Here is a 24,457-nt window from a genome sequence, read left to right as displayed (position 1 = left end):
ATAGAGCTGCAGACTTCCCTTCTGAATGTCTTTGTGAATAGCAATACCTCAAAGGAAAGCTTGTAACACCCCATCTTCTTTTACACTAATCAGCTCCCTGATAACCTATGAAATTATCTATGATCCATGGTTTTGTTGTGTTCTCTGGATTCTGGAGGTCCTAATGACAATTTCTACTGGAAATGGTTTCTTCTACTGTGCCTAATCGTATGACTGAGCAGACCAATACAGAACTAGCCAGAATAGCCCCAGTATGAAACCTGGAGATGTGGGGAGTGGTTCTCATTTGATCTAGTACTATACAGGAACAAGTAGCACGGCACTGTGGAGAAAGAGAATCCTTAGTCCACTGTATACATGTCAAGATAACCTAATTCTCTTCAGTACATACTTAATTCATTTCAAGGATTTCTGAAGCTCTTTCATGAATTTGGATGAAAAAATTACATTCTTTCTGTCTGTTTCTTTCACTGAGGAGTTTCATTTTGGTGGTTCTAACGATAAACAGAGCTTACCTACAATGATAGTGAGAGTGGTAAGAGGTGGAGGCAAGACTTCTCTTGGTGGATGAATTAAACTTTTTGGAAACAAGGGCAGAATTTTTCAAGCTACAGGACCTAAAGGTCCTGTATTTTAAATTTTATCCTTGTTTTCTAAGAGCAATGATGTGAGAGTACTAAATATATGTAGGTGTGTTTCAGTCTTAAAATATAAAAAATTGCCACATTTATTTCTTGGAAGATGAATAATGGGAAAAATAGCGACTAGTGTCCAATAATCATAGTACAGTTGAGTTGTCAGCACCTAAAGAAGAAGCCTCCCTTTTCTGTAAAACATTGCAGAAGCAGCTACTGCCTTTGAATCAGGAATGGAACACTGAGCTTGGAAAACTGTGATTGCATTTGTATCCTGCTTTGAGAACTGCAATGACTTTCTGAGTCAGTGAAACTACCTGCAAGATCCAAGTCAGGGTAGTGTGGGTTTTATCCTAAGGGAGGAGTGAAAAGCTGAAAAATGAGCGGTATGGGAAAGAGGGAGACTTTCTCTGTTACCAGCAGAATAATCTGTGTACTCAAGTTAGCTAGAGCTAACCTGTATGAGTTTTTACTTTCATGACTTTTACATCTGAATATTAATATATAAAATCTCCCCAGTATTTTTTTTGAATGAAGAGTCCCCTTAAAGTGTAATCATTGTTATTTTGATGCTCTCCACTTATGTTGCCATTCATTTTTATTCTTATTTTTATTCAGACTTCATTACAGTTTGTGTGCATTCTAAAGCCTTGAAATTCTTGTTTGTTTTGGGTGCTTTGATGCAAAGCAGGATTGGAGTCTTCTGCTACAAAGAGCTTTCAGTCAGAGAAAAAACAGAGTGACTATCAGACACTATCAGAAATATGCTGGTTTACTTTGAACATCATAACGCATGAGATTCATGGTTGTTCGTATGTTTCTAATGAATTTTCTTATAGGAGCTTATTGTGATCAGTCCTTGGTGTGATAATCCTAAAACATACTGAAAGTGGAAGGGAAAAGTTCAGAAATCAATAGAAATACGCAAAACTAAGTGATATATATTTATTTCTTTGTTAAAATTGTATTTTGGAGGAGATCTAACTCATGCTGCTGACCTCTTTCAGTGTATCAGCATAATCAAGTACTAACCCATCTGACTAACCTCACAAAAGGGTTGTGGAGGTGCTTGGGATAGCAAGGGAAGGCAGTTGGGCTAAAGAGACATTTTTCCTTTCAGACTTCTCTTGCCTAGCTGAATGAGTGTTGCTATTGTAGTTTACATAAATAACCTAAATAATGGAAAAAATAATAGGAATTCATCGAAAATACGAAAATTTATAAAATACTCATTATTGTGGATTAGGTGTGGGACCACCTTTCCACAGGAGCATCACTCTCAGTTCCACTTGTCTGAGAACACAGCCTACTACCTTCTCTGCTGGCAAGGGCAGTCTGAGAATATGCATTGTGGAGTCACATTTGATGACTCTTGCTTCTTGACTGTGTTTTCTTTGAGATTCTTTCCCAACCCCTAAAAAACATGCACATATGCTCCATTTATCTCTTGCAGTTGAAAGGCAGGAAGAGTGGGTAATTATACTGAGAAAAAAGATAGTCCCTTTCAAGGTTCATGTCTTCAGACAAGTCAAGCGTATACAAGTAACACATTTGGCACTTATATTTGAAACAGCAAAAGGAATTTTTTTGAATCTTGTAATTATTTTCTCAAGTTTGGCAGAAAAATTGGATCAGGGATCTTAAAATCAGATTCTTTCTAGTCACTCATATTGTCTCTCACAAAGCATTTTGACTGCCTGTCCTGCAATGCATGCTGGAAATTGGTATTCCACAAAGTCAATTATAGTTCTGAGCCGGTAAGAAGTAATCAATGTGTCTGATCTGATCATTTAGCAGCATCTTTTCTTCTTGTGTATGGATGACAGAAATTTGAGAGGTTAATAAATAGTGGGAAAAAGCTGTCCAATGATTTTGTTCTTTCTCTTGTGTTAGCTAGTCAAGAGCAGAAGCCTGTTGTGCTGGCTGTGCACAAATAGCACCACAAGTGTCCAGTTTGTGGGGCTCATTGAGAGCCATTCCAAGTCAGAATTGCAGAGGTAAAATGTCAGATCTCTACGGCAGAGCTGAAAATGTAATTGGGGCTCTTAGCACCCGTGATGGTTAAGGAGAAAGTGCTGTTGAGGTATTTATGATTTATGACTTTCATTATTTATTCTCTTTGTGAATTTCCTTCTGAAAGAAGGCTTGGTACAAGACTGTGAACGTGTTTGATCTTTGTGTACTTTATCATCACTGATGCAGCTGTCTTAAAATTAAAAATAGCAGTTAGTGAGGAAATTCAAATACATGTTGCTGAGTTGAATAGTAAAGAAATTAAAAGAATACTTAATTTAGGCTCCAAAATAAAATTAAAAAAAAAACAGCTTATTTCCAATACAGATTGATACTGCTTTTAATTAGGATTACTCAGACACACTTGTTTTCATCTTAGTAAATGAACTTATTTATAACCAATTTGTTTAATAACCTTAAATATGAACTAGATGGAGAAAAAGCTAGTACCGTAGGAGAATTATGATTATGTCTTCATAAACCTCCAGTACTGTTCTGTCCATCCTCACTCTTTATAGTAACTTGATTTCAAATTTAAGAATCTGAGGAGCCTAAAGGAACACCTTCTCTTCTCTCATGCCATTCTTTTCTTGTAGCCTTTTGCAGAATGGCTCAGGTGGTTACTTTTCTCCCAAACTGTTTTCTGACCCAGCTCACCTTGGAGCCTCCTGAGCAGTGACTCCAGAAGCAGAGGTAGGAGAGAGTGGCTGTGCAGTAGGAACATGGCGGGATCATCGGCTCCTGGAGCAAAGCACGTTTGGGCCTAGCAAGAGCCATGGATGCCTCTATGGCTGCCATTCCACAGCAGCTTCCAGTGACCTGCACCAGGGTTGCAGGGCTTGTCCTCTTCTGTGTACCCTCTCCTAGGTCTCTCCTGTCAATGCCCAGCTGTGTGTGCCCTCTCTTCTGTACTACTGATGCTCCTGCTAGACTGTGGTAAGGGAGCAGAACTATCAGAAGCACATAAACCTGTTTTCTGGATTTAACTTTCTTCAGTTTTGCATGAAAATGAGCTTCCTGGCCAGGGCCAGCACAAGCTACAGGATATGGCCTGGGTGTGGGATTCAAGAAGGCAATGAATTGCAGTGGTCCAATTTGAGATTGCTGTGATCTGTCTGCAGCTGTAAATGTCTGATCTCAGCACAAAGCTCTGCTGAGTCTGACAGCTGTGGACTGACACTCTCTCTTGCCCCAGAGCCAGCATTTCTGCCTGCATCAGCTGAGCAGGAAGCAGAGGGAGAATTGGCAGGGAATTGCTTTGTCAGGCCAGCTTGCAGCTCTCTTGCACTTCACTGCTAAATTACAAGGGAATCTCTGTGATTTCAGTCTCCTGTGTATAAGTACAGATTTGTGTAATGTATTCCTGTTACTTCTGTAGTACGTACAGAGATAGGCAAATATTTGTTCCCCTCTCCCTACCTCCTCTAGAGTTGTCTTAATTGTGTTTAGAGCTAGTCTAGATTAGGGATTTTCAGCTAGTAGTCTGCAGGCTGCTATTCCAAATGACACTGAGAAACAAACCTGAGAAGTGCCTATTGTCACTGGCTGAGCAAGGTCCCTTATCTTGACTGACAAAACTGTAGGGATCCACAAGATAAAGGAGCCTGACAAGCCCTCTTCCCTTTTGTTTCCCCTGATTCAGTTCAGATACTGCTCAGTGTCAGTATCAGCTGCTGTGCATTCCAGGATGATGTTGGAAAACCTGTGTTGACAAAACTGTAACAGTAAGGTTTCTGGCATTCCTTGTGCTGTAAATATATGGCCACTGCCACAGCAGTCCTGGGCCTGTGTAATGGAATGGCTCTCCTGTCATACTGGTATACTGGTCCAAACTGGGGGAGAGGAAACCAGGGGCTACCTTGGTAGAACTCCTGAATGCTACTTACTCTATTCAATTACATCAGTGTTCCAGTCAGTGTTCTTGAAATGCTGTCTTTTTTGTTTTGTGCTTTTCTGCCTGCTGTGTGTTTCGGGGTAGAGAACCTGGATTTCTGCCTGAAAAGTGACCTTGTGGCAGTACAGGCACTGGACAATCTGCAATAACATTTGCTTTCATTATAACAGAAATTCCTGAGGGCAGGATGCTTTTTCCTTTCCCCAAGATAGTCTCTGATCCAACTGTCATGGAGAAGCTGAAGATTCCTAATCTGCTGAAGATTATTGCAGAAATCCCAGAGTTTTTTAAACACAAGTTAGCTGGGAATACTCTGTGTACATTCAGTATTTTTAGGGAAACTGATTTGGATTACAGTAAGTAAATTTCTCTAGAACAGTATTTTCACACCAAATTTTCAATTTCATTATTTGCTTAATGTGGTGCAACAGTTGTTATCCTTTACACAACCGACTAAGAGGCACTAAAAGTCCATTAAACCAAATAAGATTTTGAGATTATGTTTAGAAAGGAGGTGAGTGGTTGACAGATGGCAGGGACAGAATTTCAGCTGGACAAAACAATACTTTTAGCAATAATATAAAAATCAGTGCCAACATTGAAGAGAAATGGGAAAAAGGGGATAAATTGCAAAATACATACAATAGGTGCTCTTCCTTTTCACAAGGATGGGGCTGGTTCTGTGATATCCCTAAAAGCCAGACATCACAGAATTTACACAGCTTGGGCTACATACTGAGAGAGGTAAAAAGAGGTCATCTCTTTCAGAAACATGCTGTGGTGAATTGGGATGTAAAGAGATGTGGTTAGCTGGGGAAAATGTCAGGTAGAGTAATTTCACCTCTCCTTACCCATCTTGGGTTAATTACTGCAGTGTTCTGTGTGCATTTGTGGAGATAGTTTTTTTTTCTCAAGTTGCAATAAAGATTCATTTAGCAACAGAAGCATCTCAGAGTATGTTTAGAAATGTCTGTCCCTCACTAGTTAATCAGGAAGATGAGCTAAATTCAAAAGAAGAAAGAATGTGAACCGACCTGGTTTATATAGTAGCAAGTTAGGCAGCAGCAAACTCTGTAGAAAGTTAGAAAGAGAGAAGAAGCAAATTTGCAAATATGAAATATTTACTATTTTCCAATTGAAATCATATTTGTTATAATTGACAGGAATTAAAATTATTACTCTTCTGCTATTTAATCAGAGAATATTTACTGTTCACACAGATGCACATTAAGTCAATACTGCTATTTTGTTTACTGATTATTCCCAATGCACTATGGAATTAATGTGAAAAACAGCATATTGATCTGTCTTGTTCAGATCAATAATTTGATTCCAAATGCCTTTGTATGTTTTTAATCAATGCAATTACTGACACTCTAAAGAGCACTGAATGAACTGATTAACTAATACAGCAGTTATGGTTTCTTTTCATGCTAGTTAAATGTGTGAGACCACAATTGGATTTCACCATAAAATGAAAAAAAAAAAGCCCTTATCCTACACAGCCTGAGAAACTTGGATTAGCTAGGGTATGTAGCATGGTTCAGCACATCAACACCCACCACTTTGACAAGCTTTTTGTAGGCATCAAGGGAAATAGAAGTTTTAAAGAAGATGAGAAGGTTGTTTTGTGGATATTTGTCAAGAGCAGAATGCATATCTTTTCCACTGACACACAAATACGTAAATTAAACCAGTGCTTGATGGGTTTTTTTAATGTTTATGACAGAAGACTTAAAACCATTGAAGTAGAGAAGTATCTGGCTGAAAAAAGAATGTTTGTGCTTTTCGTAAAATGTGTTCTGATCAAGCCATCAGTTTGGGATTTCTTTCCTCTGTTTATTTTCGTATTCTGCAGAACCAACCCTCTGCCTTTTTAGGAAATATATTCCATATAGATGGAAAACATCAATATAGATCAATAAAAATCTCCTAGGAAATAGGACACCAGAAGGTGTTGCACTGGATATTGTTAGATTATTCCTTCTCAGTTTTATTTTTAGCAAAAAAAAAGATCTTTGAAAAAGATGGCAGGAAGAAGAAAAAGGAGTAGATAAGGAAGCTGGACTCTGAGGCTTGTGTGCTGCACTCCTTCAATGTTTCTTCATTTCATGTACTTTGAGACAAAGCACAGTCCAGAACTTGGAGAATAAGGAACATGAAGTCACCAGAAGAAGCATAAAACAGGTTAAATTAACTTCTCTTGCCCTCTTGCCAGAGGCTTTACCTTGTTGCTAACCTCCCCAGGGAATTCAGGAGGTAGCCTTCAATGTCCTCTAGCCCTGTCTCACTTTGATGACTTTCTTTCTGTGTTCAAAATAATTTTAAAGTTCCCAGCATGAATTTGTAGACAGCAGACTTCCAGGATTCCAGTTGCAGCATTCAGCAGTGTTGTCAGTTGCTTATTCTCATAATTTGTTGAAGTTGTGAGTAGACACTGTTGTCCCCATTTTACCATGGAGAGATTGAGACGCTCAGAGTTGCAATGGCTAGTGGGGATCACACACTACATAAACTGCTGTCACCCAGGAGGCAGTGGTCCTCTTGCCTCACTTGGGTAGTGTTTTGACTACACTGAAGTCAAGAATTTTGCCACTAATTTTAACAGGTTCACAGTTTCACACATAATTCACACTCCATCCAGGTTTTGGTGCCATTATGTTTGACATGAAATCACTTAAACTAAAATGTCACTACCTTGTCCTCAGAAGGCAGTTCTGGCATTTGGTTGTAATTGAAACCTAGGAGAGTCCATCTAATCCTGTTTCCTAGAGAGAGTACCTTCTGGGAGTCTTGAAGGTAGGAGATGCTTGCCAAAGTTAAAAAGGTATCTAGAAGTAAGTGGGTTAAATCCTCCAGAAGCTCACTAATCTTGAGCATCCCTTCTGTTTGTCTTTTGAATAGATGTTGTGTGCCTAGAGCATGCATGAGAGACAGGCCTTAAAAACTGGCAACCTTGCTGCCTAATATTTATTGTACTTTTAAAGTCTTTGTCATTATAGCTTGTTTCTAAAGAAGTAAGCAATTTCAGGTAAGCATAATTTTAAAGCCATGGATACTAAGAATGGATACTAAGAAACCAGTAGTTTGCATGAGAGACAAAAAAAAAAAGAGTTTGATTATTTTGTAGGTTAAAGAAATGCAGGAGCAGAGAAACCCTGACAACACTGGCTTGAAACTCATTACGATAACTGTAGTCACACCTCTATCAGAATATTGGGAATGCTCACAGCAGAGTTAGCATTTTCTGACATTTTATTCAATGCAGGCAGTGCAGTTATAGCAGCTGTTTCATTGTAGCAGGGAAGTAGAAAAATGACAGGAAAATAAGACATCATTAGCCATGTTCTGGGGGGCTTTGTGCACTGGTCATAGTCTGTTTCAATATTCTTTTTCCCTTTGACATTCACAGTGAAGTGTCATTTTTGGTAATGGCTGAATCATTTTGTGTTAAAAGGAGGGACATTTATAGTTTGTCAGGGAAACATTGTAGAAGTGTTAATAATGTGAATTCAATTTAACTTCCTAAAATAAATTTGCTATGCTGAATATTTGAGAATTTAAAGAACACATTTTCCTGTTTATGCTATTAAAAATATAGATTACTAAAGAAAAGCAATTTTAGAATGTATTTTAAAATACAGCATAGTCTTCACATTGTATTACATTTAAAGAATATAGATTTTAAACCAGTCATCATTACTCTGAATATTTTGATAGTAGCCCATTTGCTGACAGTATTCAAAGCATTTTACAAAGGTAGAAATTATTAGTATTCCTCTCTCCAGAAAGAGGAAAATGAAACACACTGTGATTAGGTGATTTGTGTAAGGTCATGCAGTCAAAAAAAAAAAAAAAACCAGAATAAAACTGGGCTGTCTTTAACCACTGGACCTGACAATTTCTACTAGGCTATTTTGCTTGGTTTAGATAGTTTGTAGTTAGATTATGGGTTTTTAGATTACAGATGCTATAGCTTTATGAAACTCAGAAGATTTTTAAAATTTGATCATTTTCTTCCCTAATTTTGCAAACATCCTGTGACTGTGTGTTCATCCATTCATACCTTGCCATTCTCCCCATTTTGCTGTTTACAGATTTTTGTTAAGAAATTAGAATAGTTGTCTTCTGTGAGCGTGGGTGGCTTGAAAATCCTTTGGTAGTACAATTTGAGACTGTCTCTTCTGGTCCTTTTAAAACAAGTGATCTTGGGTAATTTGTCCTTTGTTAGTTGCCAAGTATTTGTTGATTGCTAAGTCCCCTACCTAAGACCTGGTATGAGGTCAATCATTGTCAGTTTTGGACTTTTCCAATTAGGAGATGTGAGCTGGTACTTTGCTTTTTGGCCACCAGTGCTGTCTTGTGCAGCACAGACTGGTTCTCCCAGCTGTTGCATATGTTTGTGGGGAGAGTGAAGAGGAGAATGAATTGTTTACAGCATGATAGGAGTGATGATTGCATTTCTATTTCCATTTTTTTTCCTTCTTTTTTTTTTTTTTTTTCAGTTTTCTGAGGGGGTGTGGTGAATCTCCCTGTATGGGCCATTCATCTAAGAGTTGGATTTGATGATGCTTGTGGGTCCCTTCCAACTCAGAATCTTCTGTGATTGGCTCTGTGATTACATGTAACAGTCTGGGTAGGACCCAAAGCTCAGTGCTGGTACCGTGTCCCAGCCATCGACAGTCTCCATGGCAGGGAGTGTGTGCCAAGGTTTCTTACGGACCATGCACCCTCAGAGGTTAGAGGTCATCACACAGATTGTTTTCTGATAACAAGCATTGGTCAGTACAGCAGCATATCCTACTTAGGGCTGCTCCAGAGATCTGCTATAGGTTAGTATAGTCACAGAGCACAGAATATTCTGTGTTGGAAGGGTCCCACAAGGATAATAAAGTCCAATCCTGAGTGAATGGCCCATATGGAGATTGGCCTGCAACCTTGATGTTATTAGCACCATGCTCTGACCAACTGAGCTAATCTCAGGGGAACTCCTGCAATATTGATTACATTTTCCTTCAAATTTTGACAAAAATGTGTTCCAAAGGACCTTTTTATGTCGAGATCTTTGGTCAGCTGTTTCTCTCATGTTCAGCAATCTGCATTCAATAAGAATATTGTTTTCCCTGTAGTATCCTAGCAGAGGTTGGTGCAGTCTGCATAGACATTCTTTCACTGCAGCTGGAAATAGGACCAATGGAGTTAACTTCAAGATACTCTATCCAAGACTGCTTTCCAGCTGAAAATGCTTTCCAAAAGCTGTGATACAGTATGCTCAGCTTTATCCCCGTTACATAGTTGTTGTGTAGTGCTGGAAGTAATGGCCTGTATTGGAAAAAAAGACCTCCACACCGTCTTTGGAACTCTTATCTCTGCCTTTGGCCTGAAGCAGCACAAATAGATGACATTACAAAATGTTTGAGAAAGAATGGTGAGAGTTGTGTGGGAGGGCAGTGGGGACTCTGGCTAGTTGTCAGCTGTATCCTACTGGCTGGTTATAATTTTGCCAATATTGTGGGAATGGGTTTTTTTGTTTATTTTATTTCTTCCCATGTGAACCAGATACAGCACTAGAAGTCTTTTGAGAGATATATACAAAGATATTCAAAAATGTCAGTCAAAAATGTCAGTTGTCAGAAGGCATCAGGAGTCATTTGGAACCAGTAAGAGCTAAAGATGCTCTGCTCCCTGAAATACACTTAGAAGAATTAGGTGCTGTGGGCCTGGCTCAAAATTCATTGAATCCATTAGGGACTTCCTAGTGATTTCAGTGGGATTTGGATTAGACCATAAATCACCAATAATGGTAAATACTGAGGATGTAAAACAAACAGACCTCTCTTAGTGATGTGGTGTTGCTGCTGACACCTTTCAACGTGTGTGTGGCTTTTGTCCTTTGTTTGTTCTGGATCCCCTTTGCAGCCAGCAGGAAAACAGATGTCACTTGCAATTCCTTTCAGTTCCCTGGTTGAAAATAAAGGGATCAACAGTAGTGCACAGATTTATCTGATCACCCTGGTAACATGCTGTGGTTAATTCCAATCAATGCTGAAATTTGTTCAGAGATGAGCTACACTGAGGTCATGTGAAAAAAAAGTGATTCATTGGCTTTTACTTTATTTCACCTTAGTTCTTTGCGATACACATATCCTAGGTTTACATTTGAGAATAGTAAATTAAGTTCCCTTCATCGCTTGATTTTATAGATCCAAATTGCTGTGGATCTAAAGCATTCATTCATATGTAAAGGCTCAGAAACATCCCTTTACAGCTATTTAACAAGGAGAATGGAAAAATCTATTTTTGTAAGACATGTTCTTGGATTTTTTTAAGCAGATTCAAATAAGTTGACAAATACAGATCTCATGGTAGGTCACTATTATTGTTGTTCATTTTATTATTTATTTGTCTGCGCATTGCTCAGTGATGTAAGAAACATTAAAATAAAGACAGGCCTTGCCCTGCCGTTTGAAATCTAAGGCCTATTTCTCCACAGATTAAATGTGTGCATAAAATTATACACATGAATAGTCCTATTTAAATCTGTGGTATTGCTCTCATGCATAAATATTTGAATCTTGAAAGGAATGGAGGCTAAAATTATTACTTTCTCTGCTTCACCCCAATTTAAATAGGGAGTTTTGTGATTGGCTTTGTGAAGGGTTTGTTTGAATGGCTCAAATATGAATCCATAAATGTACAGCTAGGGAGTTTGTCAATGTTAATGCTAAAAACCTTTTTACCACAGTTTCTCATAATAATTTTCTGCTTTCCCCTACCAACACCAGCAGCTTTCCCTTCTCCACCCTCCAGACCCATATGACCTCCTGCCCTACAGGGAAGATCAGCAGGCCATAGCAAACTGTGTGTGGTATTGCTGTGTTACTTTATCTCTCACTGAAGGAAAGCTAAGAGCAGTTACACTGGTCACTCCTGTGGTCAGGAGATGAGTAATAGTTTGTAAACTATTGTAATTGTCTTGCTTATCTGAGCTCTTTGCCTGATAACTTTTCCCTTATTCAGAAGTCCTGAAAAATATGATCATCAAGGACCTCTGTTCCACATGTATGTACTTTAGTCTCATTAATTCTTCAAAGATACCAGGACGTGTTAAGAAGTCAATTAAACACTCCTCACTCTCTGCTGTTTTACAGGTAGAGATACTTTTTTTTTTTTTTTTTTTTAAGTGCTTTCTAAGCAATCCTTAATGAAAGATCCAGGATTGCAAAGATTCACAGAACAATTCTTGGTCTTTAACCAAATTGTGACTGTCCCTTATAGAATGTATTTTTTTTCTGATGGGAAGTTGTTGCTGGAACCCTGTATCTCCTATTAAATAACTGATGTTACATTTCTCTGCCTTTGAAATATATCTTCCCTTTCTATAGCAAACTCAGTCCAAGCCCTGTGTTTCCATTTATTGCATATCAGCTAATCACTAGTGCAGCCAGAGCTCACTGCAGCAGCTTTGTAAGGCTGTAGCTCTGGGGACTCTTTGCTGGGCACGTGTTTGGATGATGGTGGCGTTGTCCCTCAGGAGGAATGACTGTCTGGGGCTCACTGCCCGGGGGCTGTTACTGATGGCCTCTTTAAGCACCACCCTGTGTCTGAGCTCATTTTAGACTTATAAAGGTGTCCTTGAAAATTGCACAGTACCATGTAGTGGGGCTAGAAACTACTTCGGGAAAGCATTGAGTCCATCCCCAAGCCACATGCACGCTATAGATGTGTCACTTCTGACAGATTCCTTGAGTACACTCCCAAAGACAGAGGAACCAGACCTCTCTGGCAATCTGCCAGTACTCACTGTCCACACTGCGAGGAAGGGTTCAGCGATGCCTAAACTGGATCTTTCTTCGAGCAATTTAAATTATTTCCATGATCTCTGCATAATGGACAAGGCCACTTCTTTCTCCTTTTCAAAGGCTTTTTAAATCTGAAGACTTTCTTTATCACACCTCTGCTGAGATTTTTCCTTAGCTCAACAACTTTGATTATTTATGTTGTGCTTTCTGATTATTCTTGTTGCTTTCCTGTAAATTCTGTCCAGCTGTTTTAGATGCTTTTGGAGTAGTGGGCAAATGAGACACAGTGCTTTATATTAGGTCTTACCTAGGCTAACTAAAGCAGAACACCATTATGTATCTAATATATTACTACATTCCAGCACAGTATTTGCTGCTTTCACACATGTATGGCATTGGTTATTCAGTTATGTTTAATATTTAAATATTTAAAACATTATAAACCTTTTTTCCTTTTCTGTGGTACTGCACTAAGACCCTTGTTCCCTATCCTGTCTTTATTTAGCTGATTCCACCTGCTTCAGAAATGTAGTCATCACTCTATGTTGCATAAAAGCATAATTTTTAGACCAATGTTACAACTGTTTCATATTGTAAACTTATTCTGCAATGTATGTGCAATGCCTCCCATCCTGAAGTCTCCTGCAGAATCAATAAAGGTGTATTCTGCTTCATCCCTTGTTAATATTTAATTTTATCAGATGTGGTATATTCCTGAATGCTGCTTTGAGCAGACCTCTGGTATGACTGCCAGTTTGACTTTGCTTCACTGGTAATTGCTTTCAAAATGCACTTTTCCAACTGACTTTGCACCTATTTTGTAAGAATTTGATCTGCCTGTCGCAGAAGAGAATATCTGATGAGAAGGTTCTAAAGCCTTACTAAAGGGTTGAAAATCTAGTTTCTTGCCTAATCTGTCAATGTTGCTACTCGATAATGCAAAGAAGTTAGATCAGTGTGGCATGATCTGTTGGTTAATATATGTCACATGTGACTCATCTCCCTGTTCTTTTCCAGGTGCTTACAAATGGACTTTTTCTAGGAAGGCTTTAAGCTGACATCTATATTTTTTCATCTCCTTTTTCATATTTCTGCCTTCAGCTGCCTTCCGTAGACCCTGAGTGGCTGCTGATGGTTCCGAGATTGATACAGCCCTCTTTAAGTTTCTTCATACTCTTCAAGTTTCCTACATGAAATTCTACAAAGCCAATCTGAAAACAGCTCATTTATGTTTTTGGGTTTTTTTCAAGGTTGAGATTTTACTTCTGTCACTCTACTACCTAGGATATTAACCATCTCTCTGCCACTGATCTTTCTAATGAACGCTGATTAAAGATAAATCAAAAGTCTCTGGCCTTCCTGAACCATCTGTAAATAGATTTCCCTCTGTTAAACAGTAGCTCAAGACTATTTATTTTCTTTGTTTTACTACTAATGTACTTGTGGAATGTTTTCTTACCTCTTGACATTTCTTGGCAAGTCTCTGTAATTTTATACCTTTGCTTTTCTAATTCTGTCTTTTGTTATTAAATTTATACTTGCTTTCTCTAGACCCCCTATTTCTCCTTTCTGTGTATTTCCTTCTTGTGTGTCAGTGAAGAGCTCTTTCTTTAGCTGAGTCTTTACTTCACCTTCTAGCTAAGTTCTAGTATATATTGTATGTTTGATTAATAAGGTTTCTTTAAGTAACTGCCAGCTCCCATTAACTCCTTTTGCCTCACACTTGTTCCCCTATGACCCACTCCAGGAATATAGCTATCAGTATTCTGTTTTTATGGAAGCTTTTCTTCCTAGTCCATTGTGTCTGCTTTGATGCTCTTTCTTCCTTCTGTAAAGTTCTGACACTGGATCATTTCACAATCACCTTCACCCAAGTTATGTTCTATCTTTGCAGCTGATCCTTCTGTATTGGTCAGGATGTAGGTGAACAAGCCTTCCTGCTGCTTTCTGGAGATTCTTGTGCTGTGTCTTAGCTTTCACCTTTTTGGGTCGAATCAGATTTCTTCCAAATGCTGTCTTATATTCTGTTTTGATTAGGTTGGGAGATTTATTAAAAAATCTTCATCCATGTTCAATTTTTCACCTATTAGTTTATGCATTTTTGTTAAACCTTAATTGACACTCCAAAAAACAAAAATGTGCATTTGTTTTTGCTAGTCTGTTGCTCTAAAAGTCTCCTATATTTTTGTATTACACATTTTATCTCTCCTCTAAGTATATTCCTAACTAGAATTAAAATCTGGAAGTCAGATTGAGGATATTATACCTGTTTGAGATTGTTATTCAATGTTTTTGTTTTGATTAGAGGAATCTTTGAAAAGATTTTTGCTATTCTTTGCTTGTGTTAACTGCAAATATAGACTGTCTAGAGCAGATTTCACACAGTTCCAGAAACCAAGAAATATTGAGGGATGTGCTACTGCTCTTCTGGCTGGACAGAAATATTTGGAACTCAAATGAGTTTATGAAAAATTGTTGACTTACTAAAAGAGAAAAATCAGAAATCCCATTTTAATTGTATTGATATGCCTTTTCAGAGACTTCTTGTAAGGTATGACTAGAAACAAGAACTTTGTATTGGTTTCCATATACAGGCCTCTATGTTAAGATTATTGATTTCTGTCATATGCTTCCCTCATTTTCCCCTTCCCACCATAGTTTCCTGGTGCATTTTTAGCTCTTAGCCCTGTTTGATAACCGCAAGGACTTTGTCACATCATTAAAATCCCATGGGAGCTAATGGACAGATGCCCAGTTTAAGGAAAGCGGTACCTCAAGCTGGAAGTACATGGCGCATGTTTCACTGTACTTCTGCCCCGGCGCTCTTGGCTTTGCCATAGGGATGTTGGGGGACTGTGGCTGCCACGGGCCAAGGTGCCAAGTCTTGCCCTTGTGGGAGAGCTCTGCTCAGCCTGATCTGCTGTCAGCCAGCCCTGAGTGGCAGCCAAAGTCAGCCCTTGCGTCGAGTCTCCCGACATCGCAGACTCGAAGTGAATTTGGTCCGTGCTGTTAACTACCAGGCCCAACAAGCCAAAGGTCTTCCCATCATTCTGAGGTGGCTGCTGACGTTTGGTCTTGTTCTCCTTTGTCTCCATTTCTGCTGTCCTTTAACCTTTGCTTTCCTTTTCGCTCTGTGTTGTGCCACGTGCTCCCTGTCTCCCTCTTTCACCTGTTTGTTATGTGCCTGTTTTCCCATTTCTCTCATCCCCTTCTCTCCTTCTCCCCTGTAGAGCCGCGATGGTCTTTCCTTTCACTCTTCCCTTTGTAGAACCAAGCCACCTGCTTTGTTCTTTCCTTTTTTCTTCACCAGCCCCAGTCCTTGCCTGGGTCCCTGTGAGTGGCCTGTGTGCCTCTGCATTTCAGAGAGCGGCTATAAAAGGGTTGCCAGCTCAGCCTGGTGATAATTTAGAAAACACAGAGGAAGAAGAGCTCTATTCCATTCCTGTTTCTTGTGCTATGCTGTAAGGGAGAAAAGAGCTGAACAGAAAAAGGTGCTGAAGGAGGAGAGAATTTCTGTAGTGGGTGGCTGAGTGGCAAAGCAGATGCATGTGGGGGAATGCTGTTGTGTGGGGAGAAGAGGTAACTATGCCTGTGTATGCTCAGATGTGGTGTGGCATTCAGCTATTGCCCTTTTCATTAGTACTCTTTACAAAGTTCAGCACAGATTTGTTATTCATCTTCACATATCATGTCACTGTTTTAATTTGTTGAGCCTCAACAACCAAGTTTGCCTTTAGGATGTGTTCAGAGGCTTTTTATATATTCCTATCTCCTGGGTAGCACTTGGAGTTTCACATTATTCTTTGTTATTACAGCTTTTTTGTTCATTCTTTTTACTTTAGTCTTTATTTTTCTGGTCAACCTTAAAAAAATTATTTAATTTCATTTTATTTTTCAGACACCTCTTATTGATCCTCACATCCCACATCATCCTACTAAAACCATTACTCAGGTAATAGAACATAGGTGTGTTGTAGAGCCAGGCCATTAGACAAATGGAAATAACTATTTCCAACAGTGTGATATGAATCAGCTGAAGTGATGCTTTCTGTTAGATGTGAGAAGTATGTGGAATTTAAAATCCCAAATATATACTACATTGCTCTGCAAAAGTAAGCCTCTGTGCTAGAGGACTTTTAATTCAGGAAAAAGAGCATTTGTGTTTTGTTTTGCAGAGAGCAGTACAGAGATTCGAGAAAGTTTAAAATCTGTGTCTCTTGGTCTTTCTTTTTCTCCATGATCACCAAGGTTCCTTCAGAAAAGATCCTTAGAGCTGGAAAGATTTTGCGAAATACAATTCTGTCCCGAGCTCCTCACATGATAAGAGATCGTAAATACCATCTGAAGACTTACAGGTGTGTGAGCTGATTGTATAGAGGTCTCTGAATTTTTATGCCTGCCATTCTCTGATTTGTCATGTATGCCTTACCATACTTGCAGGTCTCAAAAGGTTTGAAATTATTCTGTGATGCTATTTGAGTTGGATGTTATGCAGTCTTTAATGGGCCTGGGAAATCCTTTCTGAAGTAATTTGACTGGAAATTGAGTCCATGATTGTGAACAGAGCATTCACATACAAACACTCTTCCAAAGCATAGTTAATAGCATAGTTAGCTGGAATATTCTGTGTAGTACCAAGTTAAAATGAAGATTCTGTTCTCTTTGTATATCAGTAAGAGATAATAGAAAAGTTCATTATTATGTTCCTGTACTGATTGCTACAGCAGTCTTGCTCACTCTGGCATTCACCTGGTGAAATTCACCTGGTGAGAAACATCCCTGATGCAGATTTGCTGCTCTATTTAATTTTTTTTTTTCAGTGTATTGCCAGGCTCTCTTATCTTCCTGCTGGTGGCAGCACAGTCTTGCTGAAGTGGGATAACAATGGCACTTGTAGAATAGAAATCTGCCTGCAAGATGTCAGGATCTACCTACTATTGGCTTAAGAAACAATCAGTTTGTTTTAGTGTCTAGTGTTTAAATCAAATACCTAGTACAATATTCAGAGTCTTTTTAAGTAAAAATTATTTTTAAATCTCTGAGTTTGTCTTTTTCTAAATAGTAAATCAATATGTTGCTGATCTTCATTTGAAATAAATGCATTGATTTCCCATATTTCAGCCCAAAACGTATTTATTATACAAAGGTATTTGGTGCTTGCGAGTTGATTCAAGAATATGTCACAAAACGAAATTGCTGATTGGTCTAGAAGAACAAAAGAGCATATATGATAAATGAAGAGCAGTGCTGGTCCAAACAACTGCACCACTTTCTCTTACACAGAGCAGGGAAAACTCTTACTGTTCTGCTGAGCTAGGGAGTATAACAATAAAGAATTTTACTAAGTGACCATGTGGCTTTTTGCTTTTTTAACCCTTTTTGGGTGTTCTCCAGAACTTGAGACCTGCTGTCGTCTGCCTCTGGGTCAGTCAGAAGGTGCAAGGTTGCCAAGAGCTCACATGAGAGAGCCTCAGGAACGCTGTACCAAAACCAGTGTCTCCAAATACAGTGTGACAGAAGTTTGGTTACAAATGCAGGAACACTCTCATAGCACTCACTCTTCCTTTGGAGGCTGCATTGGCATAACTTTTACAGTATTAAATTTTTGTTTTCATGCAAGATTCTGAAAAGCATGAGGCTTTTGGTATCCCATGGTATATAGAGGTTTCTTTTGAAAACTGCGTTGGAGGTTGTTGCACTGGTGCTATAGGTTTGTACCAGGTGTCACAGGCTCCATTAGATCCTCAGAACCCTGCATTTCCCAAAACGCTTGTTTTGCTAAGGTGATCCTCTCAAAACTGGACACCTTCACTGGTATTTCAAGCATGTGCATGTAGATGGTGACATGGGGTTGGTTTTCTGCAGGGAGATTTAACTAAGTCTATAGAGAGTTTGATATCTCTGTTGTTGGCTGTCACTGCGTGCAGTCTCTCTCTTGGCTAGTTTCCTTTTTATTCCTGTCTGTTTATCTGTCCTTCAGGCAATGCTGTGTGGGGACAGAACTAGTTGACTGGATGATGCAACAAAGTCCTTGTGTCCATTTACGAACCCAGGCTGTTGGCATGTGGCAAGTACTGCTGGAAGAAGGTGTTCTTAACCATGGTAAGATAAAGAAAATAAGAATCTTGACTAAAATATGGGCAGTGTGTGACATCAACACCTCCGTAGTTCTTTTTCATGCAAAAGAAAGGGATCATGAGCCTAAAAAAAATGCCACAGAGCAGCCTTTTCATTCATAAGTGCAAGAGCAACACTCAGGCAGTATTATTTGAATCTTGCTGCCAGTATGCTTTTTTAACTTACAACCATATTGCATCATAAATGAACAATTTATAATGATAGCTCTAATTATACTTAGGAGTACACTGGCTTGTGCTTATATTGTTAGAACTGGGTAGCACTCGGGCCAAAACTAAGGGATGTATTACCATACATAAAACTAACTTTCATCAGAGATTTGCAGTATTTAGAAGTGAATGTGGATATTTGTGTTTGCTCAGATCCATCATTTTGGAATTATTTCCATTGGTTTTGGAGGGGTTCCCAAATTCAGCACACCAGATATTCCAGTGCAGAAATCTGGGATTTTATGTTAGCTTTCTGATTGCATTTTATATTGACTTTCAGTTTCCATTTGACAGGATATTGTAAGTAACAGGATATTACAGCCCTCAAAAGGGTAGGTTTCTAAAGCAATATTCGTATTTGAAGCTTTGCACGTACATTTTTATTAAATGTAGAAGAGCAGCTCTACTACAGTAAACTTGCATTTATTGTCTGTTGTGCTTCCCATATGCCAGGGAGAGATTTCCATACTGGGAAGGCAGGTTGTTTCCACTGCTGCCTTACCCTAAGGACTCTAACTTGAATTCCTGCCATATATTCCCTTGAACTGTCCAGGGCAAGCTATTGCAAGCTGCATCACAGTATCCAACTCAACACATCACTCTGACTTGCTTGGAAGACCAAGGGTTTGTCCTTTGCAATATCATAGTGTTACTTTAGAGGTCTTCTCTTGGCAGTTCTTCCATTAAATTATTCCACCAGGACACAGGTCAATGAACTTGCCCCTGGTGTTATGCCTTGATGATACACATTTCTGCTTTATCACAAGGATTTTAGTTGCTTTTGCTACCTTTTTTCAGCTTGTCTAAACATGTATAGCAGAGTGTTTGTGCTAGAGAATACCTCTTAGAAATTCACAGTATAACCATTTTCCCCAGTGTAGTTTGTTTGATTAAATGAAATAGTTTGAAACAATAAGAAAACAGAACTAATAAAGAAAACATACATGTGTATACATGTATTTATACACACCCACAACACACTTATATGGAAGCCTTTTGGAAACTATTTGTAGTACACAATTGTGTATCCTTCAAGCTACTAACCTGGACATACATGAGAAATAGTTTCATGCTCTTACAGTTTTTCTGTAGCTTTCTTTCCCTTCTTAAATAATCTATCTGTAACAAACATGATACTACACAGATTTCTACAAGGTTTGCTTTGTTGAGGAGCATTCAGTTGATGTGTTACGTTGTTTTCAGTGGACCAGGAACACCACTTTCAAGACAAATACTTATTTTATCGATTTTTGGATGATGAGCGTGAAGATGCCCCTTTGCCAACTGAGGAGGAGAAAAAGGAGTGTGATGAGGAGCTACAGGATACTATGCTGCTTCTCTCTCAGATTGGGCCAGATGCTCATATGAGGATGATTCTCAGGAAACCGTAAGCAGAATAATGAGTTAATATTATGGGTCTTCCTTGTACATGGAAACAAGAGAAACCTGTGTTGATTTACAGCCTTTTTTCAGCCAGCTTTGTAGTGACTTCAAAGCCAGTATTAACTCTGTTTGACCCTCCATTGAAGGCAAGCATTAAGCAGGTAGGGTTTAGTGGCCATGGCAGGCATGTTTTACTGCTAATTAAATGCACTGAGAATAAGGAATAACTTCAACTCACCTTCACTGAAGATTTACTCGTAAGGGACCATTAAAGACAGGCAAGTTCACAGGGCTGGATCCTGCTACCTTGAGGCCATTGGCGAAGTTTGTCTTTGTTATGGGAGAGGAGTGGGCCCTGCTTATAGTGTGAGAACGTTTTTCATAGCAAAAGATTTTTGAATCACATAACCCAAGTGCTTGTTCCTGTTCTGTTTCCATCTGTATCCTTTCCAGGCTCCATTCCTGTTTAGATCACAAGCTCATTTCAACAGCATTTTTCCAAAACTTGCTAAAAAGCATTGAATTTCCAAAAGTACCATCAAACACTTGTGCTTATAAAAACATGAAACACTACCATGCAGCAATAGTTTTGAAGTATACATTCTATTTCTTATCCTTATTAGAGACCTAGTCAACACAACCAAAGGCGCACTTGCTCCCTGTCACACAAAATACATGGAAAGCCAGGTGAGAGCAGGGTGTTTCCATACACCCTTAGGGAGTCATGGAATTGAGATCTTGTTTCCTCACAGACATGCCCTGTGCCTTTTCCACTGAGGAGCAAAAGTGACCTTTTGCACCGCTCAGCAGACACCAGTCATTGGAGTGTGAGCAATGCTGTGTGTGCTGGGACCCTGCTTCTCTGCACTTCCTCCTTTGCCTCAGGCCGACTGAGCAGGTCATCTCTTGGAGAATTTCCTGTTAGGTTATCATGGGTTTTGGCTGCCTGTTACATTTACTTTCTGTCATGACTTCCAGAACAGAAAGTGTAGGTTTACGCTAGCAGGATAAATATTGATTATCATCTGGGCTTCTTACAGAGAGCTGAAAGGATGCTGTGGAAAGTACTGCTCTTCTCTCTGTGTTGTCACTTGCACAGCATCACCTGAAAGAATACTAATAGGAGATTTTTCATGGAATATAGTGAGGAGAAAGAGGTTTTCTCAAGACTGATATTCATCTGACATCTTTCCCTATCCCTGAAAGTGTTTATTTTTGCAGCCCTTTGCTCACTGAAGTAACCTTGTACTGCCAAGTACCATATTAACTACTGTTCTAGAATTCAGTTTACATACGTAATGATTTTGTTAGTTGAAAATCCTCTCTGGGCTGAGCTGTAGCAAAGCTGTTAAAATCCTTATGAATCCTCAGAGTCCTGCTAGTTTTGACTAGACTCTGTTACAGCTGCCAAAAGTTCAAAGGGATTGTCAAGGCTTCAGAGATGCTGACTCTAGCTGACCTGAGCAGGACCCACAATTTTAAAACCAACACAGCTGCATTTTATAACAGTAACCATTTCCAGAGAGGTTGCAGAACTCAGATAATTACCCTGAAAGAAATAAGACAATATTCTTTGATGAGAAGATTACTTTGAGAATTTGATTGTATAATGAAGCTGTTGCTTTGAAAGGTACTTTCTATTGTTCGAAATCTAAAATCTCTAACAAAAAGTGTCACTTGTTTTGACAGCCAACTTAAAAAATTCTCTGTTTATTACATTAACTGCAGCATTTTAACTGTCAAACTATGAAAGAATGTTCTATAGTTTAAAAAACAGAATAGAGCTCAGGGAAATTTTTGGCAGGCTCTTGTTGCTATTGTGGTTTTTTTTCCTTTGGAAACACATATACTGAATGTGAAAATAGCTTTTTGTGAAGTAGCAAACACAGCTCTCTGCTCCTTATAATGGCTGGAGCACAGGTGCAGACCTTGCTCAAGTCCCTGTAAAAATTACTGTAGAATTAATACAGCTCCTCCTTAAATGCTTCCCCCCCCTTCAGTATGAAAATATGTCCTGATGGTAAACCCTAATTTAATAGGATTCTATAATACAAAGCTAAACACAATAATAACAGGAGTCTTTAAAGGAAGAATTGTATTCATCCAACAACAGTATTTAGCTCAGATAATGTTATGGATTACATTCTTTTTTTAATGCCCTAGCCTGAAGTAAGTTAGCAGTGTGACTGAAATAATAAATCTGTGTTATATGTTCTTGGTGGCTTCACTTAGCACATTTTTTTCTTAGTAGAGAGCATTTGACACTTAATCACAATGTTATGGGGTCTCTGATCTTTTCCCTTGGTCTTATTATCTGAGAATTTTCTCGTTAGTTGTACAATAAAAATAATCAATGATACTGCTTGGACATATATGGCTTATCAATGGCAAAGTACTGTGTTATTGTCAGCATCCTAGTCACAGAGAAGCTCGATGTCTCTGACCTTGGTAAATTCTCCAAGCGCTGAACAGTTTTTATTGATCACTTAATATCACCTGAGTTCTGTCCATTAATGTGTACCCTCGTTCCCTACCTATTCCATTTATTATCCGCTCTATAACCAGCTATTGCTGGTAGAATGTGTCCCCTGCAGAAACTAGGTCTTTACACAGCAGGATCCTACAAATCAACATCAGTGGGTCACCACACAGGTTTTAAAGACACAGTGATGCCTAATATCTCTCCACGTGACATCTGCAGGAGCAGAAGTAAAGACTAGGTACAAATATCTGCTAGAGATTTCAGTCCTTCCAATGTGCTAGCATAGGAAGCAAATGGACATGCTGAAGGAAGAGTGTATCCCTTTGTTTTTATGACAAAGATCTGATACAGTAAGACATTATCCTTTTATCTTTTGATTTAATGTAGAAATATTTTAATTTGTTACACTATATTTTCCGAGACATACTCGTTTTGCAAGCATGTAATAAAATTAAAGTTGCTACTTCCCTATTATTTGTTAAAATCCTTACTTTTTGTTTGCTAGCTAGTACTGTCTTAGTTTTATGCTGTACTTAATTAAGCTGCCCTGCATAAATCACTAGGAGTCTCAGCCTTGTAATTTCAAGCCAGATTCAGAAACAGAGTATTTTGAGTCACTAGAGGGCATAGCAGTACCAAACCAATTTCTGGTTTTCCCTTAACAGTTTATTTGATTCTATGTGAGAAAAGAGTAACTGGTTTTCAGTCTAAATGTGTCTTTAATCTGGGCAATAATAAATGCATGTCATTGTTAAGTGAAGAACAGAAGAAAAATAAAGCTTACTTAGCAGAGATGTCTGTTGTCCTTATGTTTTCTGTGACTTCTTCAGTGCTTCTTTCATCCAGAAGTCTCATCCAGCTACTTTTGTAAAAAGATACAGTATAACTCCAGAGTAACAGAGCTGGGTACTCCCTGTATCTCACACAAGATGTAGACAGACTGCTGGATCAGGAGGTGACTAGGCAGAAAATCTGTAGAGCACAGTATTTCTTCATATGGCTTTCCTGATCCTCTAGGTGTTAGTCTCCTGTAATACTGACATTTTAGGAGGAAAACGTCTATCAGAAAGGCTCATTGTAGATTTTCTTTTAGGGCTGTCCAAGGATTCAATTGTGCTGTTAATTCTTTTGACACCACACGTTGCAGACAGCAGGGTTTAGAACTGTGCTTGTTGTAACAGTGGAGCATGTAAACCTTCTCATTTGGAACTCCTGCCCTCAGACTGGACTTCTGTATCCCATTTCCTCGCATCTTAAATTTATCCTCTCCTTTATGTGTTTGTTGCTCTTTTCTTTTGTTCTTGGCCCATTGAATTAATTACTTGTAATCTGCTTTTCACAAATCTAAACCATATTGTTTGGAAGGACTTAGTCCTATAAAAGTACCTTGAAATAATGCTTTAAAGGAAGTTTTTTTTCCTGTGTGTGTCCGTATGTCACTCCAATGTGCTGTCTGAAATTATATGACAGGAGAATTTGTTCTTTTAGAAAATAATGTTATATTAGATAGTGTAACTGAAGAGAATCTTGTGAGTGGAAAAAAGATTGGGAGTCACTCTCAAGCTCCCACAACTCCTCTTGTGTGCTGTTTAGTAGATCCTCCAAAGCATCTCTGACACACTGCAGTGCCCACAGTAGTTGTGTCCTTCTTTAGCAATCAGAAACTTTGGGTAGGTTACAGAAATGCAATTATTTCAGCCACAGTGTGAGCCTCCCTACTACTCCTTGTGCTAGAGAAGAATTATTCCTTCATCAATGCATGCTTCTTAGTAGTGGCAGCTTCTTGTATTTTTCAGTGAGAGAAGCTGAAACTACTGAGTGGTTCTTATTTACCTTTGTGGCTAAACAGCAACACTCAGCATTAACTGTAGAGCAGTTGTTAGCTGTCCTCCAAGATGCGC

The 24,457-nt window shown here is 38.8% G+C and overlaps 1 protein-coding gene across 2 annotated transcripts in view; it reads left to right on the top strand.

The window, feature by feature from the left end:
• Positions 1-24,457, top strand: part of RAPGEF4 (Rap guanine nucleotide exchange factor 4) — a 147,669-nt gene that overhangs the window by 77,253 nt on the left and 45,959 nt on the right. Inside the window, exons 7-10 of one of the 2 annotated variants that reach the window (XM_053947079.1) lie at positions 16,243-16,296; positions 16,593-16,699; positions 18,325-18,446; positions 19,895-20,078. In XM_053947079.1, coding sequence (XP_053803054.1) covers positions 16,243-16,296; positions 16,593-16,699; positions 18,325-18,446; positions 19,895-20,078 — 467 coding nt within the window. The remainder of the gene's footprint in view (positions 1-16,242; positions 16,297-16,592; positions 16,700-18,324; positions 18,447-19,894; positions 20,079-24,457) is intronic. The other variant, XM_053947078.1, reaches the window with a different exon arrangement.

Source organism: Vidua chalybeata, chromosome 7 (assembly GCF_026979565.1).
Source record: "Vidua chalybeata isolate OUT-0048 chromosome 7, bVidCha1 merged haplotype, whole genome shotgun sequence".
Taxonomy (NCBI): domain Eukaryota; kingdom Metazoa; phylum Chordata; class Aves; order Passeriformes; family Viduidae; genus Vidua; species Vidua chalybeata.
This window is presented reverse-complemented; position numbering and strand designations above follow the sequence as displayed.